The sequence below is a fragment of the Microcebus murinus genome, chromosome X (genome assembly GCF_040939455.1).
Source record: "Microcebus murinus isolate Inina chromosome X, M.murinus_Inina_mat1.0, whole genome shotgun sequence".
NCBI classification, from domain to species: domain Eukaryota; kingdom Metazoa; phylum Chordata; class Mammalia; order Primates; family Cheirogaleidae; genus Microcebus; species Microcebus murinus.
In genome coordinates, this window is record NC_134136.1 from 4,460,799 (window position 1) to 4,474,001 (window position 13,203).

At 43.3% G+C, this 13,203-nt stretch overlaps 2 protein-coding genes and 1 pseudogene across 5 annotated transcripts in view; 2 read left to right on the plus strand and 1 right to left on the minus strand.

Annotated features, from left to right (window-relative positions):
• Positions 1-4,085, minus strand: PDZD11 (PDZ domain containing 11). 3 transcript variants are annotated; one of them, XM_012736237.3, is made up of 7 exons: positions 3,936-4,082; positions 2,513-2,612; positions 1,987-2,070; positions 1,671-1,727; positions 1,281-1,379; positions 669-729; positions 1-522 (listed from the first exon to the last, which is right to left on the minus strand). In XM_012736237.3, exons 2-7 carry the CDS (start codon positions 2,597-2,599, stop codon positions 488-490), a joined length of 423 nt encoding a protein of 140 aa, XP_012591691.1. In that variant the 5' UTR covers positions 2,600-2,612; positions 3,936-4,082; the 3' UTR covers positions 1-487. The 3 variants fall into 3 exon arrangements, with proteins under 3 accessions (XP_012591691.1, XP_012591690.1, XP_012591692.1); XM_012736236.3 differs by having other exon boundaries at positions 3,951-4,079; XM_012736238.3 differs by lacking the exon at positions 1,671-1,727 and having other exon boundaries at positions 3,951-4,085.
• Positions 4,086-4,146: 61 nt separating this feature from the next.
• Positions 4,147-13,203, plus strand: part of KIF4A (kinesin family member 4A) — a 101,392-nt gene continuing 92,335 nt past the window's right edge. Inside the window, exons 1-4 of one of the 2 annotated variants that reach the window (XM_012736232.2) lie at positions 4,147-4,243; positions 4,348-4,403; positions 4,567-4,707; positions 4,817-4,931. In XM_012736232.2, the coding sequence (XP_012591686.1) occupies positions 4,588-4,707; positions 4,817-4,931 (235 nt within the window). In that variant the 5' untranslated portion in view covers positions 4,147-4,243; positions 4,348-4,403; positions 4,567-4,587. The remainder of the gene's footprint in view (positions 4,244-4,347; positions 4,404-4,566; positions 4,708-4,816; positions 4,932-13,203) is intronic. The other variant, XM_012736231.3, reaches the window with a different exon arrangement.
• LOC142865923 (mediator of RNA polymerase II transcription subunit 28-like) lies at positions 8,887-10,852 on the plus strand (annotated as a pseudogene).

Below are 13,203 nucleotides of genomic sequence, written 5' to 3' on the forward strand. Positions count from 1 at the left end.
TTTCTTTAGCATTGTGTTTTACTTTTCTGGGGAGAGGATATGAGGAGGAAGGTGCAAAAACAGGGTCTTACTGAAGTCTCCAAAGTGTATGAAACCTCTGGTAGTACAAAGATGGGATGAGATAGCCAGGTGAATCGGATGGAAGATCTCTAAGATTCTTTTTTTCCTACTAATTTCTACAACTAAAATGATACAATGTGTAAGGGACTAGCACATGGTATTCTATATATGTCAGTTGCCTTTTCTAACTGGGTTCCCCAGGTTATATGTAGACATCATCATCCTTCTCCTTTCAGGGAATGAAGCTCACCTAGAAAACCAGGAAACTAAAAGTACAGTACAGTTTGGGTAATGCACTTGGCTAGCTGTCTCCCCATCCTCCCCATTCTGCTATGCCAGGGAGGGGCTGAGAGTAAAAGCGGCTCCCCTGAAGCCTAGCCAGCTTGTCCTGGCAGAGTCCACACGAAGGGCTGTGGGCTGCAACTCTCTAGTGCACAGTCCTCTCTTTCTGGCGATGATAATCTGAGGCAAAGAGAGAAAAAAGTAGGTTATTTTCAGGCTTCGGCTCCCAATTCTCCACCCCCAACTTGTGGGGCCTCTAGTCGTCAGTATTTAAAGAGTTCTTACCTAGGCCCTGCCAAGGAAGTAAAAAAGAGAGTGGCACTTACTATAGGGAAAGAAGCGGACACGCATGCTGATTTCACGGGCTGTCTTCAGGATCTCAACAGCCTGGAAGGAACAAAGCAGCTTGTACAAATGAAGAGAGATGACCCAGGATAGAATCACAAGGGGGAAAGGGATTTACCACTCCAACCTCTAGGTCACTAACAGCTGCTTCCCTGTGGTACACTTCCCCAGGAGTGATGCATTCTTTCTTTCTTTTTCAGAGGAACATGCTATACCATCTATACTTTAAGAGATGGGGTCTCAGTCTGTTGCCTAGGCTGGAGGAGTGCAGTGGTGTGATCATAGCTCACTGAGATTTGAATTCCTGGGCTCAAGCAATCCTCCTGCCTCAGCCTCCCAAAGTTCTGGGATTACAGGTATGAACCACTGTGCCAGCCTTTTTTTTTTTTTGATATGGCATCTTGCTATGTTATTCAGGCTAGTCTCAAACTCCTCCTGCTTCAGCCTCCCAAGTAATTGGGATTATGGGTATGTGCCACTGTGCCTGGCAAGATGCTTTCTTTTTCGTATCAAGTTACAGATGGCTAATCCTGTCCAACCTGTCTTATTTGGGATGGCTTTTTATACCACCTCAGCCCAAGTGCTGCGCTCACCTTGCTGTGCTCAATATCTTGGAAATCCACATCATTCACAGCTAGAACTTGGTCCCCTTCCTGAAGTCCTGCTCGATGTGCATCAGAGTCTGGAATCACCTGTTGGTAAAGAGAGAACACATGTGATTGGGATGGGGTAATTTCAGAAGACTGTAAGTGAAATTCGGTGCTATTCAAATGTAAGACGGTATTGTTTTTCTATGTCAATGAAGGGAGACATATGGTCCACCAAATGGAAAGTTTTAAGTGGGAAAGGGGGTGTCCCCATTACGCCCCTTCAATGAGTCCACTGAGTCATCCTTCTCTCAGCCCTTGGGACATCAGCGTTCTGCAATCTGATAATTTAACAAAGGGACGCAGCTATCCATATTGCCTACCAGGCACACACACCTTGGAGATGAAGATGCCTAGCTGGGAGGCCTTTCCTCCTCGGATGTTAAATCCCAACTGTAACACAAGAGCACAGAATGGGGGCTCAATAGAGACCACAAACACAAGAACACATAGCAGCATCACTATACAATAGCTCAGCTTGTGTTTTCCTCTGAGTGACGTCAGAAGTTGTAGAAGTTATATCTTAGCTTTTCTGTCCACCAGAAGAAAAGTTTCCTCCCATCCCCACCTGCTTCCCAATCTATCCCCCTAACCATCGCCAACTTCCAGTATGGACAAATCTGACCTAGAATAAGAGGTTCCATAAGTTCACCTGAGCTCCAGGAGGCTTCTTCAGTGTGACAATTCGGGGCAGAAACTGGGTCAACTCATTGTTGTAGTCTGGGTGGTATACCCTCTGCAAGACACAGAAACCCTAGAAATTTTAATACCAGTCTTAGACTTCACATCTACCTTCTCCAGAAGACTAATGCATCACCCTAAAGTCAGGAAAAGACTTAGCCTAAGTAGATTAGATAACACTGTCCAAATGAGTGGATGGATAGCATTGGGACATGTTAGCAGTCCAGTATCTTCCCACTTCTTCACCTCTTGACAGAATGGAAACTAGAGCTCTGAATTTCCAGAATTCACTAGTGTGAATGAACCTTGGCAGGAGGCTCCATAAGAACTTCCCAATAGGCCCTGCTGCTCAGAATCCAGTTTCTGGGTCCTCCGGCTACAACAAAGGCTAAGATTCACTCTCCATTTAACTTTCTAACTTTGCCATCCTACCTTTCATGCATCATCTCATGCCCAGTAGGAAAAATCCCCTACTCAGAAATATAGATGGTTCCCACCTCATGAGGAGGAATCCATGCTGGAGGATTCTCATAGGCAGGCAGGAAAACCACTGGGTAGTCATCATAAGGAATCCGGCTGTCCATCTCAGGCAAGACCCTGGAATGGAAGGATGGATTAAAGTGGACAAAAGTGGTTCAAAAGGGATAGTAGCCCAGCAAGTTTCAGAAAGCACCTCCAACCCATTCTAAGGCCATCATTCTAGGGGCTTATCTAGGTGTTAAGATTGGAGGAGAAAACGAATAAAAAAGACAGAAGAGGCCCAGCACAGTGGCTCACATCTCTAATCCTAACATTCTGGGAGGCCAAGGCAGAAGGATTGCTTGAGCTCAGGAGTTTTCGACCAGCCTGAGCAAGAGAGAGACCCAATCTGTACTAAAAATAGAAAAATTAGTCAGGCATCATGGCAAGCACCTGTAGTCCCTGCTACTCGGGAGACTGAAGCAGGAGGATCACTTGAACCCAGGAGTTTGAGACCAGCCTGAGCAAGAGCAAGACCCCGTCTCTACTAAAAACAACAACAACAACAAAAAACACACACAAAGAAATTAGCTGGACAACCAAAAACATATTTATATAAAAAAATTAGGCCGGGCGCGGTGGCTCACGCCTGTAATCCTAGCACTCTGGGAGGCCGAGGCGGGCGGATTGCTCAAGGTCAGGAGTTCAAAACCAGCCTGAGCGAGACCCCGTCTCTACCATAAAAATAGAAAGAAATTAATTGGCCAACTAATATATATAATATAAAAATCAGCCGGGCATGGTGGCTCGTGCCTGTAGTCCCAGCTACTCGGGAGGCTGAGGCAGGAGGATCGCTTGAGCCCAGGAGTTTGAGGTTGCTGTGAGCTAGGCTGACGCCATGGCACTCACTCTAGCCTAGGCAAGAAAGCGAGACTCTGTCTCAAAAAAAAAAAAAAAAAATTAGCCGGGCGTGGTGGCGCATGCCTGTAGTCCCAGCTACTCGGGAGGCTGAGGCAGGAGGATCGCCTGAGCCCAGGGGTTTGAGGTTGCAGTGAGCTAGGCTGACGTCACTGCATTCTACCTGGTGTGACAGAGAAAGACTCTGCCTTTAAAACAAACAAACAAACAAACAAACAAACAAAAAAACTATTATTAGCTTTGCTAAACATCTTCTGGATGCCAAGCAACCTGCTAGGTACTTTAGAAAGATGAACTCATTTCTGGAAAATACATGTTACTGTCTCCTTCCTGGAAAAGAGGAAATCAGGTCGCGTCTAAAATGTTCAACTTTCAAAGCCCAAGGGAGTGCCGACTCCATCTATCCACAGGGACTCTGGGCAAGGCACCGCCCCACATTCTCCTGATGTGACTAGTAATGGTGGGTCCCCACGGCGACCCTTTCTTCATCACCAGCCACCCTCCAGATCCCCGCCCTGCATCCTGTCTGCGTCCCGCACTCACGACCGCGTAAACCACCTTGCGGGCGGCCAGGCCTCGCCACCTCAGGCTCCGCTCCCCACCAGTTCAGCCTGGGAGCCGGAAGCGGATACCCGGCTGGGTCGGGAAGAGGTGGGGCCGGAATGCGACGTGCACGCCTCCCTTTCCCAGCTCGTCGCCTGCGCGCGCCGACGTGCGTGCTCCGCCCACCGGCCGTCTGCGCTCCGATTGGCTGGCGTCACTGGGACTGATTTGAAAGTTGGCGGTTAAAACTCCGGTTGGGACAGGGCGGCGGGACACCGGGGAAGACCGGGGAAGGGACGTTTGGTTTGGTGAGTTAAGGGGGCACACCTTAGCTCAGAACATGTTGTTCCGGTACCGTGGGGCCTTGGTTGTTTGTCGCTGTCCCCATCGGAGTTTTATCTTTTCATTTCAGATGCCACTTCGCTGTCTTCAGTGTGTCAGGCTGACAGGCAGTCCCAAAGTGGTCAAGTAGGAGGCAGGGCGATCCAGCTGGGAGGGGAGGCTGCAGCTGCCAAGGCTGAGTTCCATAACCCACCCCACCCTGTGAGGGGGGCCGGAACTGAGGAGGAACCCTCCCACCCCTGCAGACCTACCTAGACTCACCAGCAAGCCTTTTTTATCTCCCCTCCAGAGACGGTGCTGAAGTAGGATCATGAAGGAAGAGGTGAAGGGAATTCCTGTAAGAGTGGCTCTGCGTTGTCGCCCTCTGGTCCCCAAAGAGATTAGCGAGGGCTGCCAGATGTGCCTTTCCTTCGTGCCCGGGGAGCCTCAGGTGAGTGTCCAGGGCCTGTGTCTGGACAGCGGGGCCAAATGGCAGTGAGGGGTGTGGCCTATTCTTTCACTATTTTTTTCGCTTATGGCTTCTCCCTTGCCTTCTCTAGGTGGTGGTTGGTACCGATAAATCCTTTACCTATGATTTTGTGTTTGACCCCTCTACTGAACAGGAAGAAGTCTTCAATACAGCAGTAGCGCCACTCATAAAAGGCGTATTTAAAGGTGAGGCTCTTTAATTCGTTGAATGTTTCTTGAGCATATGCTATGTGTCAGGCACTATGCTTGGGTGCTGCAAACACAGGAATGGATGAAACATGATCCCTGCCTTCAAAAAGCCCCTAGCCTAATAACATTTGTGAAAGTCTCTGTACCCTTGAAGTTAGTTTTATACTGTATTTGCTTCTGTACTTCTGTTCATTTTGACTTGTATATATTTTTGTCTGGGAACCTCATTTGATTATAAGCTCTTTGGTGGGTACTGATGGTGATTAGTATGCTAACCTACTTGAGCCCCAGACACTGCAGAACTTGTTGAGGGATTCAGAGATAAATAATATAGCTTTCAGGCCCCGAATGAGTTCAAAGTCCAGGGCGGGTAGGAATGGAGGTAGATGACTACATAAATAATTTTGAATACATAAAAATTTTTAAATTTTTTACACCTATCTTTAGGAAAAAGTATTTTAAAAGTTAAAAATATACAACAGTCAGTTCTTCTGTAGAAGTAGCACTGCTCTTATACAAAGTGGTATGAAAAACAACAGGCTGGCACTAACTCTGCTTGCGGAATTTGGGATGACTCTCACAGAATAGGGAACCTTTGAGATAGGTTTTGAATGATGAGTAAAATTCTTTTAGGTGGAGAAGGGGATCTCCTAAAGCCTCTGAATACTATGGCTAGTTAATAATCTGTATTGCAGAAGCTAAGACTTTAATGTTGTTAAGACCATAACAGGATGCTAAAGAAGGGAGCAGTGCCTGAGAGATGTCTAATTGTTATTCTAGTATAGTGGTTACTCAAGATTGAAAGCATAGGTTCATTTAAAAGAAGTACAATCATGCATAGTAGTGCCTTAAAGGTGAGAGGGACATTTGTGTATCATCTAGTTTAAACCTTCCATCAGATGAAAAATGCTTTCCAGCAATATCTCTGTTAGGTGAACTTCAGTGTCTGTTTAAAATTTTTTCTTTGAGTCTGGGCACGGTGGCTCATGCCTGTAATCCTAGCACTTTGGGAGGTGAGGTAAAAGGATTACTTGGGGTCAGAAATTCAAGACCAGTCTGAGCAACATAGCGAGACCCCCATCTCTACAAAAAATAGAAAAATTAGCTGGGCTTGGTGGTGAGCCTATAGTACCAGATACTCAGGAGACTGAGGCAGGAGGATCACTTGAGCCCAGAAGTTTGAGGTTGCTGTGAGCTATGATCACATCACTGCCCTCATGCTCAGGCAACAAAGTGAGACTCTGTCACAAATAAATGTTTTTTTTCTTTGACAGGGAACTCATTGACTCACAGGTAGTCCAGTTGATATTTGGGTTTTGGACAGCTCTAATTAAAATATAAAGATTTTTTTTTTGTCTTGCTCTGTTGCCTGGGCTACAAGTGCTGTGCCTGGCTCACAGCAACCTCAAACTTCTGGGCTCAAATGATCCTCCTGCCTCAGCCTCCCGAGTAGCTGGGACTGCAGGTGCAGGCCACCACACCTGGCTAATTTTTTTATATTTTTAGTAGATATGGGGGTCTCACTCTTGCTCAGGCTGGTTTGGAACTCTTGAGCTTGAGCGATCCTCCCACCTTGGCCTTCCAGAGTGCTAGGATTACAGGCATGAGCCACTGCGCCTGTCCATAAAGATCTTTATATTGAAATGAATTTTATTTCCCAATAGTTTCTTCCCAGTGATGTTAGTTCATCCATCTGCAGAAGCCTTCTTCTAGGCAACAGCTACTCACATATTTTTTTTAATGCATGGCTCAAGGCACATTGAACACTTTGCTTCAAAATTTTAAAATATTAGCACAATAATCTCAAACTTATAAAAATGTTGTAAGAACAGCATAAAGAACGTTTTTTTCCTGAACCATTTGAGAGGAGTTGTTGACCTGATGCCTTCCAAATACTTTAGTGCCGCAATCCCCAACCCCTAGGCCACAGACAGACCGGTCCATGGCCTGTTAGGAACTGGGCCACACAGCAGGAGGTGAGCTGCGGGTAAGGGAGCAAAGCTTCATCTGTATTTACGGCCATTCTCCATCACACGCATCACCACATAAGCTCTGCCTCCCGTCAGATAAGCTGTGGCATTAGATTCTCATAGGAGTGGGAACCCTACTGTAAACTGAGTATATGAGGGATCTAGGTTGTGCGCTCCTTATGAGAATCTAATGCCTGATGATGTCAGGAGGAGCTCAGATAGTGATGCTAGCTCTGGGGAGCAGCTGCAAATACCGATTATCATTAGCAGAGAGCTTTGACTGCACAATAAATGTAATGCGCCTGAAGCATCCCTCCCATCCATGGAAAAATTGCCTTCCATGAAACTAGTCCCTGGTACCAAAAAGGTTGGGGACTGCTGCTTTACTCTATATTTCCTACAGAGAAGGACTGTTAAGTTACCCCGATACAACCATCAAAATCCTGAAATTTACATTGCTACATTACTACCATCTAATCCTCAAACCCCATTCAAGTTTCACCAGTTGTCCCAGTAAGTCCTTTATGGCAAAAGGATATAGTCCAAAAATCATGTGTTGTATTTAGTTCTGCAGCCTCTTTAGATTCTAAAATGGTTTTTCGGTCTTTTTTGGACTATTATGATCTTGACACTTTTGAAAGTCACAGGCCAGTTATTTTGTAAACCTTTTTTCAATATTGGTTTATCTGAAGCTTACTTATGATTAGATCAAGTTGTGTATCTTTTCGTAGAAATATCATAAAAGTGGTGCTGTGTTCTTCTCATTGAATCCTACCAGGTAGCACATGATTTTGATTTGTACTATTACTGCTGATATCCATTTTGATCATTTGATTAAGGTGTTAATCTGCTGGGCTTCTCCACTATAAAGTTAATGTTTTTTCCTTTTTACAAATAGCATTTGGAAGACTGTTATATGGTTCTGTTTCTCTTCTAATTAACCATCTCCCCTTTCCTTTATTCCTGAAACAATATGGTTTTAAGGCCCTTCACTATCTGGTCATCTTCCTCAGAATGTACCTCTACAGCATAATAAGAACACTATAGTTCTACTTTTATATTCTTAGCTTGGTAAACTATTAGAATTAATTATAGTACTCAAAGGCAGTAGAAAGTAGAAAGTGATTCCAACATACATGTGTTTGGTTAACATTGCCCTCAGCTGCAAAAACAAAGCCAGTATTTCTTACAGGCAGCCCAACAGCACCCTCTTGTACTCTGAACTCTTGGTACTATAGAGTCCTGAGTATTTTGTAGAAAGTACTGAAACCTGGTTTCCCAAGTTATTGCTATCTATACATATCTGTGGTATTGCAGAAAGTTATGGAATATTATTCTCTTGCCCCACAGTTATGCTAGGTGATACCAACAACCTATTACAGTGAAAACCTCAATTTAACATCTTCTTATGATCTTTCATGTAGACCAACAAGTTATTTCAAAACTTCAAAGCTTTCATTTAGATTGACACATTGTTTCAAAACTTAGACTCCTAAATTATCTTGGTAAATCGTAGTTAACAGCTTTGACATATATACACTCATCATTTAACAGAGAAAGCTTGCCTTGTGTTCCTTTAGAACATGTCTACCACCCTAATATGGGTCAACCTTCCCTACATTCATATTTGTCTCATCTTGATGTAAATTTGGATTTGTGGCTCCTTCTAGATGCCATGTTTACAGTTTTAGTAGCTTCTTCCCTATAGTTAATTAGCGAGTTATAGTCATGCATGGATTAATGATAGAGATACATTCTGACAAATGCATCATTAGGCGATTTCATCATTGTGCAAACATCATAGAGTGTACTTACACAAACCTATATGATATAGCCCTCTAGACACCTAGGCTATATGGTATAGCCTATTGCTCCCAGACTACAAACTTGTATAGCATATTACTTTAATGAATACTATAGGCGATTGTAACACAATGGTAGTAAGTGTTGGTAAATGTAAGCATAGAAAAGGGATTCCAGACATGGCAGCTCTGCTAGGTGGTGTGTTCTCTGGGCAGCCACCCGGGCCTCCACCACCCCCGCCGGAACTCCCAGGGCAGGCTATGCTTTTTCAGGCCGCACCCGGCGCTCAGAGACCTTCTAACAGTACTTTGGTGGATGAGTTGGAGTCATCTTTTGAGGCTTGCTTTGCTTCTCTGGTGAGTCAGGACTATGTCAATGGCACTGATAAAGAAGAAATTCAGGCTGGGCGCAGTGGCTCACACCTATAATCCTAGCACTCTGGGAGACCAAGGTGGGCGGATCACTCAAGGTCAGGAGTTCAAAACCAGCCTGAGCAAGAGTGAGACCCTGTCTCTACTATAAGTAGAAAGAAATTAGCTGGACAACTAAAAATATATATAAAAAATTAGCTGGGCATGGTAGTGCATGCCTGTAGTGCCAGCTACTCGGGAGGCTGAGCCAGAAGGATGGCTTGAGCCCAGGAGTTTGAGGTTGCTGTGAGCTAGGCTGATGCCATGGCACTCTAGCCCAGGCGACAAAGTGAGACTCTGTCTCCAAAAAAAAAGAAGAAGAAGAAATGCGAATGGGTGTTGATGAGTATATCCAGAAATTTCTAGATATTGCACGACAGACAGAATGTTTTTTTCTACAAAAAAGATTGCAGTTATCTGTCCAGAAACCAGAGCAAGTTATCAAAGAGATGTCTCAGAGCTAAGGAATGAATTACAGCAGAAGGATGTGCTGGTCCAGAAGCACTTGACAAAGCTGAGGCATTGGCAGCAGGTGCTGGAGGACATCAGTGTGTAGCACAAAAAGCCAGTGGACATCCCTCAGAGTTCCTTGGCCTACCTGGAAGAGGTGTCAGCCACTATCCCTGCACCTCTGAAGCCCACCTGAGCGGGAGGGCAGCGGCAGCCCTAGAGTGTGCCAGTGTGCGAGGCAGCCTCGGACAGACAGTTTGCCACGAACTTCTTGTGGATGTGGCATTTTGAGAGAACTCTTTATTCCCACCTAAAATTTTTCCACTATTTTTATAAGCTGTTTAATGTCTTAAATCCTTTCTAAAATGCCTGTAGGTTGGGTAAACCAAGTAAATTTTTTTCTTTAGTGAAATTTAGACTGTTAGTGTGATGATACTTACAGATTCTTTTTTTATGTTTCTTTTGCTTGTTAAATTTTTATGTGACTTTTCATCTCCATGTATGTGTTTCCAGTTAGTTTGTTTGATCTGAGGGAAAAAAACAATAATACTATGAGAATGGGGGATGAGGATTTTGCCTGTAGGCCTTTTATGATAATTACCCCATCATGGTAGTGTAGAAAAATAGGTAAATCTCCTGTGTTTTACCTTTGAACTACCTCAAGAAGAGGAATCTAATGCAACAATGTTTATAATGCTTCCATAGCTCTCAGAATGAGGATATTTTATAAATAAGTAGGAAGAGGATTAAAATATCCTGGGTTAGTGTAGTAATATTGCAGTCAAATCCCCAGGCTAATGCTGACTTTTATTTGGGGCAAGTTTATTTACTTTTTTTGATGGGGAGGGATGTGGTAGGAACAGTGATATGCTAAATTTTGCTGTGTTCTGCGGTAATGAAGCAACATAAGTAATAAGGCGGACTGTGCCTCAGTACGTGACCGTGGGGGCATAGATGAAGTATGAGGTGTTAAAGTTTGCTCTGGTTGTTTCTTAGTTTTGAGTTTTCGCTTGTGTCATTTTTATATTACATTTTGGGAGGCGAGATTATTTTCCATTAAGGATGATTGTTGCTAATGGATTTGATTCCAGGGGACTGGGATCTCGGGGTGGCTTAGCTACTTCCACAAAGAACATGTGGTGCCTCCTCATTTGGGAAGATATTTTACTCTTTTGCTAGTTTCATAGGCCACCTCAGATTGTCTGAATTACTGTTAAACAATACAGACTAGTATTGTTTTTGGCTCTTGCTGGGTGAGGTTTTCCTGAATTTTATACAGTCTGTTATTATATCTCTTTACCCAATAAAATAAAATGAAATAAAATAAACATAGAAAAGGCACAGTGAAAATGCAGTGTGAAAGATAAAAAATATGGGCCAGGCACGGTGGCTCACGCCTGTAATCCTAGCACTCTGGGAGGCTGAGATGGGCGGATTGCTCGAGGTCAGGAGTTCGAAACCAGCCTGAGCAAGAGTGAGACCCGTCTCTACTATAAATAGAAAGAAATTAATTGGCCAACTAATATATATAGAAAAGATTAGCCGGGCATGGTGGCGCATGCCTGTAGTCCCAGCTACTCGGGAGGCTGAGGCAGCAGGATTGCTTGAGCCCAGGAGTTGGAGGTTGCTGTGAGCTAGGCTGATGCCATGCCACTCACTCTAGCCTGGGCAACAAAGTGAGACTCTGTCTCAAAAAAAATAAAATTGAATTAAAATAAAGATTAAAAAATATGAAAGATAACAAATGGAGCATCTGTGTAGGACACTTGCCTTGAATGGAGCTTGCAGGACTGGAAGTTGCTCCGGGTGTCAGTGAGTGAGTGGTGAGTGAATGTGAAGGCCTAGGACATTGCTGTACACTACTGTAGACTTGATAAACACTGTACGCTTTAGGCTACGCTACATTTATAAAAATAATTCATTCTTCAATAATAAATTAAACTTAGCTTACTATAACTTTGTTACTTTATAAACTTTTTTTTTTATTTCAGGATATTATGGGGGCACAAACATTTTGGTTACATGTTATGACTTTGCCTCACCCAAGCCAGGATTTGAGGTGTGCCCTTTCCCCCATACAATGGTCACCATGTCCATTAGTTGTGAGTTTACCCAGCCCCATCCCCCTAACCCGGTGAATATTACTACCGGTGAGCACCTTAGTGTTGATCAGTTAGTGCCAATTTGATGGTGAGTACATGTGGTGTTTATTCTTCCATTCTTGTGATACTTCACTTTGGAAGATGGGCTCAAGCTCTATCCAGAAAATATAAGAGGTGCTAGATCACCATTATTTGTTATAATTGAGTAGTATTCCATTGTATACATATAGCATATTAATCTACTCATGGATTGATGGGCGCTTACTTGGGTTGTTTCCACATCCTTGCAATAGTGAATTGTGCTGCCATAAACATTCGAGTGCAGATGTCTTTATTATAGAATGTCTTTTGTTCCTTTGGGTAGATGCCTAATAGTGCTATTGCTGGATCAAATGGCATTTCTATTTTTAGCTCTTTGAGGTATCTCCAAATTCTTTTCCACAGAGGTTGTAATAATTTGCAGTCCCACCAGCAGTGTAAGAGTGTTCCTATCTCTCCACATCCTCACCAGCATTTGTTGTTTTGGGATTTTTTTATAAGGGCCATTTTCCCAAGGAAACTATCATTAGAGTCAATAGCCTACAGAATGGGAGAAAATATTTGCTTTATACACATCTGATAAAGGGCTGATAACAAGAATCTATGTAGAACTCAAAAAAATCAACAAGAAAAAAAATCAAACAACCCCATCAATAAATGGGCAAAGGACATGAAGAGAAACTTTTCCAAAGAAGACAAAATAACGGCCAGCAAACATAAGAAAATGCTCAACATCTCTAATCATTAGGGAAATACAAATCAAAACCAAAATGAGATATCACCTTTATAAACTTTTTAATTTTTTAAAACTTTTTGACTCTTTCATACTAACATTTACCTTAAAACACACATTATACACCTGTATAAACATTTTTCTCTCTTTAATCCTTATTTTATAAGCTTTTTCTATGTTTTAAATTAATTTTATTTATTTATTTATTTTTTACTTTTTAGACTTTTTGTTAAAAACTAAGACACAAACACACACATTAGGCTAGGCCTACACAGGCTCAGGTTAATCAATATCACCGTCTTCTACCTCTACATCTTGTCCCACTGGAAGGTCTTCAGGGGCAGTAACATGCAAGGAGCTGTCATCTCCTATAATAATACCTTCTTCTGGAATACCTCCTGAAGGACCTGCCTGAGGCTGTTTTACAGTTAATGTTTTTTTTGTTTTTTGTTTTTTGAGACAGAGTCTCATTCTATTGCCCAGGCTAGAGTACGGTGGCGTCAGCCTAGCTCACAGCAACCTCAAACTCCTAGGCTCAAGCAATCCTTCTGCCTCAGCCTCCCAAGTAGCTGGGACTACAGGCGTGCGCTACCATGCCTGGCTAATTTTTTCTATATTTTTTTATTTTTTATTTTATTTTTTTGAGACAGGGTCTCACTTTGTTGCCCAGGCTAGAGTGAGTGCCATGGTGTCAGCCTAGCTCACAACAACCTCAAACTCCTGGGCTCAAGCAATCCTCCTGCCTCAGCCTCCCGAGTAGCT

What these genes read in the sequence shown, in the direction of transcription:
- PDZD11 (XM_012736237.3), bottom strand. Translation starts at nt 2,599, where the DNA reads ATGGACAGCCGGATTCCTTATGATGACTACCCAGTGGTTTTCCTGCCT. An exon ending in AAGATATTGAGCACAGCAAG is followed by an intron (nt 730 to 1,280) that starts GTGAGCGCAGCA and finishes TGTTCCTTCCAG; the next exon opens with GCTGTTGAGATCCTGAAGAC. An exon ending in TGTCCGCTTCTTTCCCTATA is followed by an intron (nt 523 to 668) that starts GTAAGTGCCACT and finishes TCTTTGCCTCAG; the next exon opens with ATTATCATCGCCAGAAAGAG.